Source organism: Chamaea fasciata, unplaced genomic scaffold (genome assembly GCF_029207755.1).
Source record: "Chamaea fasciata isolate MVZ Bird 193981 ecotype frontalis unplaced genomic scaffold, bChaFas1.0.hap1 SCAF_12, whole genome shotgun sequence".
In the NCBI taxonomy this organism is placed as follows: domain Eukaryota; kingdom Metazoa; phylum Chordata; class Aves; order Passeriformes; family Sylviidae; genus Chamaea; species Chamaea fasciata.
The window spans coordinates 9,947,438-9,960,025 of NW_027094097.1; the positions used below are offsets into that span (position 1 = coordinate 9,947,438).

General features: G+C 53.3%; 2 protein-coding genes across 2 annotated transcripts; one reads left to right on the forward strand and one right to left on the reverse strand.

Moving 5' to 3' along the window:
* Positions 1 to 1,522: 1,522 nt before the first annotated feature.
* On the forward strand, positions 1,523 to 7,583 carry LOC136295884 (C-signal-like). The gene is made up of 6 exons (XM_066194607.1): positions 1,523 to 1,681; positions 2,166 to 2,217; positions 5,383 to 5,570; positions 5,943 to 6,101; positions 6,401 to 6,511; positions 6,832 to 7,583. The coding sequence occupies exons 1-6, from the start codon at positions 1,538 to 1,540 to the stop codon at positions 6,943 to 6,945; spliced, it is 768 nt and encodes a 255-aa protein (XP_066050704.1). The 5' UTR covers positions 1,523 to 1,537; the 3' UTR covers positions 6,946 to 7,583.
* On the reverse strand, positions 7,572 to 9,758 carry LOC136295883 (C-signal-like). The gene is made up of 6 exons (XM_066194606.1): positions 9,450 to 9,758; positions 9,112 to 9,163; positions 8,719 to 8,906; positions 8,295 to 8,453; positions 8,081 to 8,200; positions 7,572 to 7,778 (listed from the first exon to the last, which is right to left on the reverse strand). Exons 1-6 carry the CDS (start codon positions 9,594 to 9,596, stop codon positions 7,665 to 7,667), a joined length of 780 nt encoding a protein of 259 aa, XP_066050703.1. The 5' UTR covers positions 9,597 to 9,758; the 3' UTR covers positions 7,572 to 7,664.
* Positions 9,759 to 12,588: the final 2,830 nt, after the last annotated feature.

Consider the following 12,588-nt stretch of genomic DNA (forward strand, 5'->3'; position numbering starts at 1 on the left):
CGCTCCAAAGTCATTGCTGATCCTGCTCCTCCCAATGGGCCTTTTAGTAGAAATCTCTCAGTTCCTCTCTAACCTGAATGGCTCCCAGGTGCCTCTATAGCATTGGGATCTTGTAGCCTGGTCTCATCTCTCCCCTGGTACATACTTTCTGTCCTGGTCTGTGACTCTGGAGCCATAACTGTGCCTGTGCTGCTGTCCTTGGCTGCCATCGGTCAGCCCTTTCCAAACATCCTTCCTCTGCTTGGTACTGGCCCGTAGCCATTCCTGGTCCTGCAGCCCTCTTTGCTTGTTTCTGTTGTTTCCTTCCCCAGGAGCCTGGAAGGAAAAGAGGAAACTCCAGTCTAAATTTTTCCTAATGGGAACTCTGCTCTGGATGCTGCTGGCAGAGCAGGCAAGTCTGTGCAGTGCAATTGTTTGTGCAGGTGATTACACCTGCAAGAACATCTGCTACAGCAGGTCCGACTCCAATACCGTCCAAATCCACACCCAGCATGCTTACCTCTCATGGGGGCCATAGTCTGTCCACCACCATGGAAGGAAACATCACTGCCTCTTCCCTTTCATGATATGTGTCACCTGAAAGCTCATCTTCCTAATGTGGGAGCCCTTCACCATCTCTTGAGTGTTTCTTTGGTGATTGCCAAACGTGGAACTACTCAGGGAATAGAGATTTCTGTCCCCCCTGCCACACTGAGCAACAGATATGCGCCACGAGGCACATCCAGATGGGATAGACCCACCCCCAATACTTTCCTCTTCTTTTTTCCTCCCCCACCTCATATTTATGTTGCCCCAATTCTTCTGCTTTAGCTGAGGCTTTTTACATGGCTGCTCTTTGCTTCTTTTAACACTTCTGCATCCTAAAAATCCTTGCCCCCAGGCTAGCCTGGGTTGCAGGAGCCTTGCTTTTACAGACACTTCTTGGGCTTATAAGCATCCAGCATTGTCCTCCAGCAAGGAGGAAGGTAATGGATGTGAGCTTGAAGCTCCAGCAGTGGGTGGTTGAGGCTACAGGGAGTGGGGGTCCTTCTCTGTGGCTCCTGGATGCTCTGGGGGAAAGTGTTGGCAGGAGTGGAGCTTGCAGTATACAAACTGCACTCCCTGTGCTTCCCAGGCAGGGCTTTGGATTAGCATGTCAGACTTCAACCATCCCAAACTCACCTCCCAAACTAGGAGATTGCCGTCCACAGCTAGATTTGAACCTGTTCTCCTTTTCGTGGTAGTGGTCTTTCAAGCCTGTGAAAGAGGTTGACCCTTCTGCTGTTACAGAGACTCTGGCAGCTGGGGCTTTAAAGGAGCATAGTGGTGGGAATCTGAGCAATGCAGGTGACATGCAGCCCCATGTGCCAACTGTCAGGGAGCCCTCGGTCCTCCTGGGACCCTGGCTCCGTTTGGGGAAGGCGAGGGGCCAGGTGCTGGCATTGTCCCAGTCCCCGTGGGTGCCCAGAGCCACACCCTGGGCTGTGCCGGGCTCCTCTTTTCACCGAGCAGGCGGCAACCCTGCCATGTGTCACCGCCCGGCGCAGAGGCTGGGGACATGGCTGCGCTGGCTCGGAGCGTCCTGGTGACAGGGTCCAACCGGGGCATCGGACTGGAGCTTGTGCGGCAGCTCGCCGCCAGTCCCCGGCCCCCCCAGCACATCTTTGCCACCTGCCGTGACCCCAAGGGCCCAAGAGGGAAGGTCAGTGCGGGCACAGGGAATGGGATGGTGCTGAGCCAGGTGGGCAGCGGGGATCCGCAGTCCCCGCAGCCCTGTTGGCTTGTTGACCTGGCTGGGTATCCCAGGAGTGGGGGCAGAAGTGCTCTGGGGTCTCATAACCCCCCCAGCTCTCTGGATAAGGCAGTGCCCAGTGTGGCTGGGTGGGATGTGGCTGGAGAGGCAGACATGTCTTCAACCCTCACTCCTGGATGTGCCAATGGCCAGCCAACCCCTTTTCTGAGCTGGGTTCACTCAGGATGGGGGGCAGTTCCTAAGCCCAGCAGCACCATTCTCCTGCTGACTGTGGGGTTGCTGCCCTACCCCATCCACTGCAAATGGCTCTGTGCTCTTTCCCCAAAGAAAGCAAAGCCATCCTGGTTCAGTGACCTGGGAGCAGGAGTGGGACACCTGATCATGCAGCTGGTGGCTTCTAACCTCCTCCCTTGCTCCCTCACTTTATTTCCAGGCCCTGCAAGAATTAGCTGCCCAGCACTCCAGCATCAAACTGGTCCAGCTAGGTATGGAGCAACCTTTCTCCTTGCACCCAACATTGCTTCCAGCTCTCTGCTGACTTCAGAGGTGGGACCAGGGGCAGCTTTTGCAGGAAGCTCTAGCCCTGCCAGGTGGCACGTGGGAAGGGATCCATGCATACCTGCGGAAGCTTCTCCCCCCAAATTAAGCAGTGCTCTGGCTGGAGCAGTCAAACTGGCTTCAGATGAGGCAGAGGTGGGTCTGGACACCTCAGCTGAGCAAGTTTCATGGGAAAGGCATGACATCTCTTCCCAAAGATGCTAAATACAGTGCCCAGGTTTTGGGCTGGGACACATGGGTTCACAAAGTGAAGCAAGGCAGGGCACAGTAACTGCCTGGATGGTTCCTAAGTAGGAGGGCTGGTTTGGGATCTGCTTGGAGGTAGCCATGGTCGGCATTTCTTTCAGGTAAAAAAGGGAGAAAAAAGAGCTAAGAAATGACACCTGGGAAATCTGCCCAGGCTGGAATCCCAGGCTGATGCTCTGACCCAGAGGCATGGGATGTCCACAGCCTGGTCTGGGGAGATGTCCTCTTGGTCATTCCCTCCTTCTATGGATGCGGGCCAAACTCAGTGACCTTTTCCAGCAGCATTTGGGAGCGGCACAAGGCAGAAAATGGAGCTAGACAGCATAGGGAAAACAGCCAGGCTGGCATTTGGAGTTGGCAAAGTTGGGGTATTCACAGGAAAGAAGCTTCCAGGATGCTGGACAGGGACAGGGTCTCACTGTGGAGGGCAGTGTTTGGGTGAAGAGTGGGGAGATAAGGAGCACCAGGCTGAGGACATGTCTCAAGGAGCAGATATTTCCTGTGTTCCCCCGTGTCTGAGAGAGTGGGGCTGCTTTTATTAATGAAGAATCAAAAGAACATCCAAATCCAAAAGAAATATTTTGGGAAAGTGCCTGCACTAATATTGCCATTGCTGTAATAAGTGAGGTGGGAAGCAGCCAGAGCTTCTAAATACTTGCATTTCATTGGAGCCAATAATAAGAAAACTGAATCAAGGCTATGCCATATCAGTACCTACGTATCTACCTACCAACTTATTTGTTTAAAAGCACCTGAAAAGTTCAAGTAACTTCAGTTCAAGTTCAGTTTCTTTTAATATTTCTTAGAAAATAAGACATTCTTGAATTCAGGCTTTACTACAAAGAGGCAGCAAATTTCTCTTTTGCTATAAAGTAGATTTTTAAAGTAAAACACGTTCTCTGTAATAAAAAATAAATGAGCTGTGAGCCCCAACTGGCAGTACCTGATGGGAAGAGCATGGCCAACATAAAAGGGACATCTCAAGGGTCTGGCCACTACATGAACAATCTTTACTAAAAGCATACATCCCAAGCCCCAGACTGTCAATAAATTTCCAAAATAAGCCTAAAAGCTCTTAAACATCAACAAGATTTTTTTTTTTAAAGAGAAGCTGTTTCAAGCTCTCTTGCCCCATAATAAGGAAGAGTTGTCTTCAAACCAGTAGCAGGCAAGGATTTTCAGAAAGAAAAGTTTAAAAAATAACTCAAAAATGTGTAAGTTCTGTCACTTCATTCTCCCTCTTTCTTTCCCACCCTTACTTCTTCCAGGGAGACAAGAGTTTGTTATTGCAGCAAATTTGGGGGTTAAGGACTAAAAATATGTTGGTCCCACATGCCTTGGAGCAATAACTCAGCTAATCCAAACAGAGCAGTTAATCATTCACCAGGTGACTAAAAGATCCCTCACATGTGATGGAATGACAGAACCTTGAACTTCATCCCATTGTTATCCAAAAAAGTAACTCCAAAGCACTCTGTGATTTGTCCTGCAACTGAACATGCAATATCCTCTCAAATCCTTAGGCTCCTTCCCCTCACAGCAGCCCCACAGCAGATTATTCCCTGGTATTCCCCTCAAATGTTTTCGGGACACCTCTACAAAGGTCTGTGCTGCACAATCCAAGGTAGCAACAAGTCCTTGCCACTCACATACTTGCTTACCACCATAAAGACATCAGGCTAGTTAAAAATGCCAGGAAAAAGGTGTTTGTTTGGGGTTTTTTTGGGTTGGTTTTTTTTTTTTTTTTGCTGCCCATCAGTCGTACAAAATATTCCAAGAAAGAAATCTTCAGCCTTGGAAACTTTTGCTAAGTCACTCTTTTCTAAGCATGGGAACAGAAACACAGGTCAGGGGTCAGAGCATTGCCAAAAATAAGGAATCTTGCCCTGCAATCCCCCACTCCCAGGAGGCTCATCACATTGGCATCTGCAAAAAACAGGCACAGAAATGTGCATGGGAACAAGGGCACACTCCAACCTGCCCATACACGTGAATATTCATGATTTTAAGGGCTTTGTGGTATACCTGAGATATTAAAAGGCAATATATAAAGTTTAATATTGGCCTAACCAGCCCGTTTCACATTCTCAGGGTATTTAGACGACCCTTTTAAACAAAAAAAACTATGGCCACGTCAATGGGTGAGTATCCAGGACAGGATGTAAATCTCAACAAGCTGACAGCTGGACCCAAACTTAAAAAATCACCACTTTTAATTGCCTAAGTGAGAAAAATCCTTCAATTAAAGCATGGCAGAATTTCAAAGGCAATACCAAAATTTAAGCAAAGAGAAAGGCACTGAGGATGCTCATCCTTGCTAGCCCAATTTCATTTGTGCCTTGTTGCTTGAGAGGGCTTGTCCCCCACAACTTGGTCAGTAGGGATAGGGAAGTTCAGATTCAGAGCCTGCAACCAAATACTACAGGTTACATCCCAAATCTTTTATTACTTATACTCACCTCAGGTCTTCTGTCAGCTCCAAAGCCTTGTGGGTAACAGTATGAAGCAAAAAATGGCTCCCTGTGGCAATAAATCTGGGAGTCTCAGTGTGCAAGGACCAAGCAGCCTTTGTATGATCATAAATTCCTTGAATACAGAAAGCAAATATAGACAAGTTTTTCCCACCAGTAGCCCCCACATGACCCAAAAATGACTTGAATTAAGATTTAATTCAGCTGCAAAACCAAGAGGTGAGGACAAACTGCTGCTCATTCCAATGTGCTTAATCTGATAAACCTGCTGCATCCTTTCTGGATAAGATGTGCTGGTTCCACCCACAGCACAATTTTCAGTGGGTGCTGTGTGACCCATCAGAGCTATCCTTGACTTTGCTTTTTCCCTGGCAGACACAGTGAATTTGCCCAGCATCCAAGGAGCCATGAAGGCTGTGGGGTACCATCTGAAGGACCAGGGCTTGAACCTGCTCATCAACAATGCAGGCATCAGCTCCCACGCCACGCTGCACTCTCTGGACTCGCAGGAGATGCTCGACGTGTTTGCCACCAACGTGGTTGGGCCACTCCAGGTTGTCAAGGTATGTCTGGACCTTTTGGGGTTCTCCTGCTTGGGAAGATGTTCCTCGATGGGAATAATGTCACCTGCATTGATCTTCCCTGCCTACCTAGAGGAGGTCAGCAGTTTAGCCCAGTCCAGCATCCTCTGTGCTTAGTTCTTCCCCACCTGGAGTGCCTGCCTGCACCAGACTCACTGTGCCAGCTCACTCCTTTCCTGGGGAGGAGAAAGGCTGGAGCCTGGCCCCTCATTGGGGCACCATCCCCATCCCCTGCCCTTCTGCCAGGAGCGTCTGTCCAGCTCTTTGTCCACAGTCTGCGACAGAGCCTTCCAAGATGGTCCTCAAGTTGGGGTTCTGTTGCATGTTAATGGAGCGTTGGTATCTTTGCATTAGGAATTTCTGCCGCTCCTGGAGCAGGCGGCAAAGGGCAAGAGGAAGGAGGGTCTGAGCTGCAGCAGGGCCGCTGTCATCAACATCTCCACCAAACTGGGCTCCATCGGGCTGTGCCTCAGGGTGCCAGAGGCCCCCATGTACCCGTACCGGGCCAGCAAGGTGAGGTGCCAGGGGAGGTGCTGGAGATGCTGTCCCAGGCACGGTGCCCATGGAGGGGAGGGAGCCCATGGGTCACTCCCTGCCCCAGCCACCCACCCCCTGCCTGCTTCTCCCAGGTGGAAGCACAGAGACTGGGACAGCAGCAGCCAGAACTGAGCCTTTCCAGCGGGTCATGCTGATGCTTTGTCCCAGCACCCAGTCCCATTTCCCACCTCCACACACATTTTCTGCCTGGGAAATGTCTCCTCTCCTGCCCACCCATTCCCTGGGTTGTGCTGGCAGGGCTGTGCCTCTTCCAGGCTGCCCAGAACATGGTGACAAGGTGCTTGGCTGCAGAACTCCAGGACAAGGGGATCTTGTGCATGGCCATCCATCCTGGCTGGGTGAAGACTGACATGGGCACAGAGGAGGTACTGAGCTGTGCAGGGGAGGGTCAGCAGGACCCTCACTGAATCCTCATGTCTTGGGGAGGGCAGGGGCACTTGGGAGATCTTTTGTGATGCTGTGGGCTGCCAGGACCATCTTCTGGAGCAGAGCAGGCAGGGAGCAGGCAGCAAGCTGCAATATACTGAGCACATGGGATAGCCAGCCCTGTCTCCCCAACTCAGCCTGGAGAACAGAGGTGTGGCAGTAAGGAAAAATATCCCCATGAGCACCATGGATGCTGCTCCCAGGCATGCACCCTCCCCAAGAGTTGCTCTCTGTAACAGCCCATTGTCCTTTTCTGCAGGCACCGCTGACAGTGGAGCATAGCGTGAGGGGCATCCTGACTGTGCTGGCCAGCCTCTCACAGGACACCTCTGGAGCCTTCCTTGACTGGGAAGGGAACAGCCTGCCCTGGTGATGGATAAATGGACGGCACCTCCTGCCCCTGCTGAAGCCTCTGCTCACTGGCTCACCACTCTGCATGGTCATCCTGGCTCACCCTCAGCTCTCCCCAAACTGCCAGGAGAGGGAATCAGCTTGAAAAACAACCTCTCTCTCCTTTCCTATGCCATGTGTTCTCTGTGTTCCCTCTGTACCCCCCACCTCTGTAAACTCTGGCAGCTGATGCCTCTCTGCTCTCTCTCCACACCCAGTCTCAAACAGCCCCGTGTGAGCCAGGGGCAGGATCCCTGTGCTCTGCCCAAGCACTGTGTGTCCCTCTCTCCCACCCGTGACCAGGCGTCCCCCAGCTGAGGGGAGGGGACAGCTGGTCCCTGTGACCCCCAGCCCCTCCGGCCGCTCAGCCTGGGCAGGGGAAAGCCAGTCCTGCAGGGGCTTGGAAGATTTCTCTCCTCTCAGGAGAGGGAACCTGCTCCAGCTTCTCCGATGCCTCGTGGACGGGAGGTCTCCAGAGGGCAGTCACAGTGCCATGGGACACTCATGGGGATGCCAGTGACAGCTGTGAGTTGAGGGCAGCTGTGGGCACCACTGCATCCCGGGATGACGAGTGGGATATCTGGGTTGCCCCGCAATGCACAACAGAGCTGGAAGCATCGGCAGGAATTTATTGAAGGTGTGGGAAACATGGGAGCAGTGGCACAAGGTCCCTTCTGGCTGCCAGGATCCTGAAGTGGTGTCTTACCAGGGTATGACATTCCCTTCCCAGTCCAGGAAGGCACCGGTCTCCTTCTCGGAGAGGGAGGAGAGGACCTTCAGCATCCCTTGCACGCTGCCATCCACTGTCACAGGGGGCTGTGGGACAGAGGGGGAGATGCAGCCCATGCCCGAGGCCTGGCTCAGGGCCCTGGAGCAGCTGGAGCCAGGGGAAAGAGCTGCTCCAGGGCAAAGGGAAAGCTGACAGCCCCAGGGGGAGGGACTGAGACTAGAACTGAGGGGACGGGGACACCCAGCACCCTGGAACCAGGACAAGGGGAGCTGCTCCAGCAGCGATTGGGCAGGCAGGGAAGCCATGGGCAGGAGCTCAGGACAGCAACTCCCACCCAGGGAAAATCAGCACAGGAGCTCTGATGGCCCCGCCCCAGTGGAATTCCTACCGTGGGTCCGGCAGAGTTGCCCATGTCGGTTTGCACCCAGCCGGGGTGGAGAGCGACGCAGAGGATGCCGTGCTCCTTGTACGCCAGGGACTGGCACTTGCTCAGCATGTTCAGAGCAGCCTGTGGGGAGACAGTGCAGGGATGGTGGTGGGAGGGGAAGGGGGGCTGCAAGGGGATCCAAAGCTGCGCAGGAGAAGCAAAAGTGTGACAGTACCTTGCTGCAGCGGTAGGAGGCGGCTTCGATCAGCTCCCAGCCAAAGCAAGAAGCGACGGAGCCGCCAATACTGGATATGTTGACGATGGCAGCCTTGCTGCAGCTCAGCCCTGAGCCTGGGCTCCCCTGGGCAGCCTTCTTCAGCAAGGGCAGAAACGCCTGTAAGGAGACAGAAGGGCAGGAGCACACACGGACATGGCACAGGGCAGGGGAGAAGCCCCTTCCACAGGGGGGAACACTGACACCAGCACTGGGGCATTTTCCCTCCTCTTCCCTGCCAGGCTCCAGCTCCTGAGCTGCAGCCCATGGCTCCACGAGCTTCTCATCAACTGAGAGCCCACTGGTAACCGGAGTGGAGGCAGGATCCCCTCCCATCGGCCCTTCCTGCTCCCCCAGGACAGCCCAACTTGGGTGAGGGTCTCACCTGGCCCATCAGCAGGGGCCCAATTGTGTTGGTGGTGTAAATCTCTCTCATGTCCTCCAGTGTCTCATTATCAAGTTTGTTCAGCTTCAGAATTCCAGCATTGTTGATGAGGAGGTTCAGCCCAGAGCCCCGCAGGTGCTCCCCAACCTTGGCTGCAGCTGCCTTGATGCTGGTGGGGTCAGAGACTTCTGCAGAGCCGACACAGGGGAGGTCAGAGCCTGCGTCCCCATGGTGGAGTCCCCTCTGTTCCCCCAGAGGTGGCAGTGCCCGATGGCCCCGCAGGCACCAGCCCTTTGGCACAGCTCCCTCCCAGCACGGGGCTCCCAGGGTGTGCCCAGCCTGGACACTCGCCAGGGGAACTGGGGCAAAGGGTCCCCACCTCGGGGCACCTACCGAGCGGGATGATGATGATGTTGGCGTGCTTGGAGGCCAAATTCTGTAACTCCTGAAAGAGAGGGCACTGAGTAGACATGGAGAGGCTGGAGGGGCTGTGCAGAGTTCCCAGGCAAAGTTCATGCCACTCCATCTCTGTCCCTGCACCACTTTGTATCCAACACCCACTCGAGCTGCCCCATCACATGGGGCTCTGTGCCATTCTTCCCTCCACATATCCCATGCACAACTGGTCCTGTGGTGTTCCAAGCCAGCTGACCTGTGCTGCAGGTGCCTGACTCCAGCCCAGCCCCTTGCAAACACCATTCCTGATCCGGTCTCCCCATGCCCAGTCTCACCTGTGCTCTCTGTCCCTTGGGGTCCCGACAAGTTGCAAAGATCCACTGTGGTGGTTTTGGCATCCTCAGGAAATGCTGAACAAGCCCCAGGCCGATGCCTCGGTTGGCCCCAGTCACTAGAAGGGAGCGGACGTGGAGTCCTGCCATGCTGCTCTGCCTGTGGCTGCACTGCTCTCGCTTGGACTCTGCCGGTGCCTTTTGCTACTTGGTTATCTCGCATGTTCCCATGAGGACTTGCATCAGCTCGTGGCTCTCAGCAATTCTCTGCCTGCACCTCAGTCTCTTGGCTCTGGTTCATACCCATGATCCACTTTTCCTGGTGGCTGTGGAATGACGCAAAGGGAGCCAAGTGTCCTGCCCAGGCAGGGAATGCCCTGAGCTAGGTGTCTGGAGTGCTACTTTATGTACCCTTCCTCCTCTACCAAACCTGAGCCTTTTGGTTTTCAGGGCCAGCACTATCCCTGTCCTTGCACGGCGACACTCTCACCACCTCCCTCCCTCTTGGGATCCCAAGACTGTCCCTCCCCTCACCCAAGGTCAGGCAGGCGAGGCTGGACGTGCTGACTCTGCACAGTGCAGTTTGTTGGCCTTAATTTGTGCAATGCCAAAGCCGGGGCTGGGGATGGAGCAGTCAGGACAGGTGAATGACCCTTGAGGACTTGAGGACAGAGCAGCCAGGACAGATAAGTGTTCCTTGGCCATAAAAACAGGTTGAGAAACCTAGAAACCCTCCAGGGCTGACCAGAGTGACCCCTTTCCTCAGAGTCTGCTCTAACAGCACCTGTAATATTTAAGTGTGATAGAAGGATAATCCCTGCCCCATCCCTGGAAGTGTTCATGGACAGGCTGCATGGGCTTCTGAGCAACCTGGTCTAGTGTAAGGTGTAGGCCCTATTTGTGCAGGGGGGTTGGAACTGCATGGTCTTTAATGTCCCTTCCAGCCCAAACTATGGCCCTGTGATCCTATGGTAAAATTCAGTTTTGCTCCTGGGTGTGACTTCGGTGTGTCTGAGAGCCAGGGCTGTGCCCAAGCACATGCACTGCAGGTGAACATCCAGCCCCAGGGTGGTCCAGGTACTTGCCAGCTCTTTCCTGCAGTAGAGACTGAACCAATTGATGGACTGAACTCCCAGGGAAGCATGTACCTGGTGGATTCAGGAGCTTTGGGACAGGCCTGAGGATCACCAAATCATAGAATCATCCCCCAGGAGTTCCTGTTGCACCTAAAGTCAATGAAGAACAGTGACCTGCATGCTTCCATGTGTCCCCACCCTGCAGGGAGGATCTGGGCAACCTATGGATGATGGCTGGATTGAACTTAGTGGTCTTAGGGGTCTTTTCCAATCTAAATGATTCTCTGATCCCATGGCCTCCCCAGCTGGTTCCTGCTGCAGCATCACCCAAACTGCACAGACCATTCGCAACAGTGGAATGTACACATTTAAGAGAGTTCAGAGATGTTGTGTAGATAGTTTAAAGTAATTAATAACCACTTTTTTGAGATGTGATTGAGCAGGACTAGGGGGCATAAGCTTGTGGAACCTCTCCTGCTCCAGCTGGAGATGCTGCTTCAAGGACCTTGGCAACTGGACAATGATGAGCTGATCCTCCATTCAAATGCAACCTTTCCAAACAAATCAGCTTTAGTCTGCAAGAGCAAACCCTGCTGCCTACTCTTCTGTGTGTGTGGTGACTTGACCCTGGCTGGATGCCCAGCATCCACCAAAGCCACTCTATCACTTCCCTCTGCAACTAGACGGGGGAGAGAAAAAGTATAACAAAGGTTCATGAGTTGAGATAAGGTCCAGGAGAGATCAGTCACCAAATACTATCACAGGCAAAACAGACTCAAACTGGGGATACTGAATTTGTTACTAACAAAATCAGAGCAGGATAATGAGAAGTGATAAATCTTAAAAACACCTTCCCTCCACCACTCCCATCTTCCCAGCTCTACCTCCTCCTGCCCAGCAGTGCAGGGAGGCAGGGAATGGGGGTTACAGTCAGTTTATCACGAGTGTCCTGCTGCTACCCAGGAAGAAGAGTTGGAGTCCTTCCCCTGCTCTAGCATGGGGTCCCTCCCACAGGAGACAGATCTCCATTAACTACTCCAACGTGAGTCCATCTCATGGGCAACAGTTCTCCACAAACTGCTGCAACATGGATCGCTCTTCCTTGGGTTGCAGTCCTTCAGGCACAGCTTGCTCCAGCTTGGGTCCCCCACAGGATCACAAGTTCTACCAGGAAACCTGCTTCAGCATGGGCTCCTCTCTCCATGGGACTGCAGGTTCCTGCCACGACCCTGCTCCAGCACAGGATTCCCATGGGTTCACAGCCTCTTCTCAGGTATCCAACTGCTGCAGCATGGGCTCCTCCAGGGGCTGCAGGTAGACCTCTGCATTCCCATGCCCTCCATGGGCTTCAGGGGGCACAGCTGCCTCACCATGGTCTGCACCATGGGCTGCAGGAGAATCTCAGCTCCAGTGCCTGGAGCACCTCTTCCCCCTCCTTCTGCACTGACCTTGCTGTCTGCAGAGCTATTCCCCTCACAGATTCCCACTCCACTCTTCTCTCGCTGCACAATAACTGCTTTGTTTTCTTCTTAAATATGTTATCACAGAAGCATTACCACTGTGGCTGAAGGGTTCAGCCTTGGCCAGCAAAATGTCCATTGTCCGTCCTGGAGCTGTCTGGCACTGGCCCTGCTGGACATGGAGGAGGCTCCTGGCAGCTTCCCACAGAAGCTACCCCTTAAGACTTCCCCCCTTCCCCCAAAAAACCTGGCCATGCAAACAAATACAGTGTGACAATTACATCCATCTTGCTGTGCCATTTCACTGCCCTCAGCGTCAGTCCACTGATGGAACCACAGCCTCTGGCATGGGGATGAAAAGGCACTGAGTGCTCCAACTCACAACTGAACTGGGTGAGGGGAGGAATTTGTCATCCCTTCAGCCAGAATATTTCTCAGGCTGCTTGACAGGTTTGACCAATTGGCTTTAATACCTTAAGATGAGACAAAGGATGGGCAAGGCTTCCCGTGGGCAACCATCTGGGGAGACCCTAGGATTACCTGGAGCTGGAGCCAAAACTAAAACAAAATAAAAACAAGGTAGAGTTCCAGAGATGGTTTGGCATC

Coding starts and splice junctions, on each gene's coding strand:
- LOC136295883 (XM_066194606.1), bottom strand. CDS start 9,596: ATGGCAGGACTCCACGTCCGCTCCCTTCTAGTGACTGGGGCCAACCGA. Junction 8,907..9,111: donor CATCATCATCATCCCGCTCG/GTAGGTGCCCCG, acceptor TCGGCTCTGCAG/AAGTCTCTGACCCCACCAGC. Junction 8,454..8,718: donor GGCCCCTGCTGATGGGCCAG/GTGAGACCCTCA, acceptor GTCTCCTTACAG/GCGTTTCTGCCCTTGCTGAA.
- LOC136295884 (XM_066194607.1), top strand. CDS start 1,538: ATGGCTGCGCTGGCTCGGAGCGTCCTGGTGACAGGGTCCAACCGGGGC. Junction 2,218..5,382: donor CATCAAACTGGTCCAGCTAG/GTATGGAGCAAC, acceptor TTTCCCTGGCAG/ACACAGTGAATTTGCCCAGC. Junction 6,102..6,400: donor ACCCGTACCGGGCCAGCAAG/GTGAGGTGCCAG, acceptor TGCCTCTTCCAG/GCTGCCCAGAACATGGTGAC.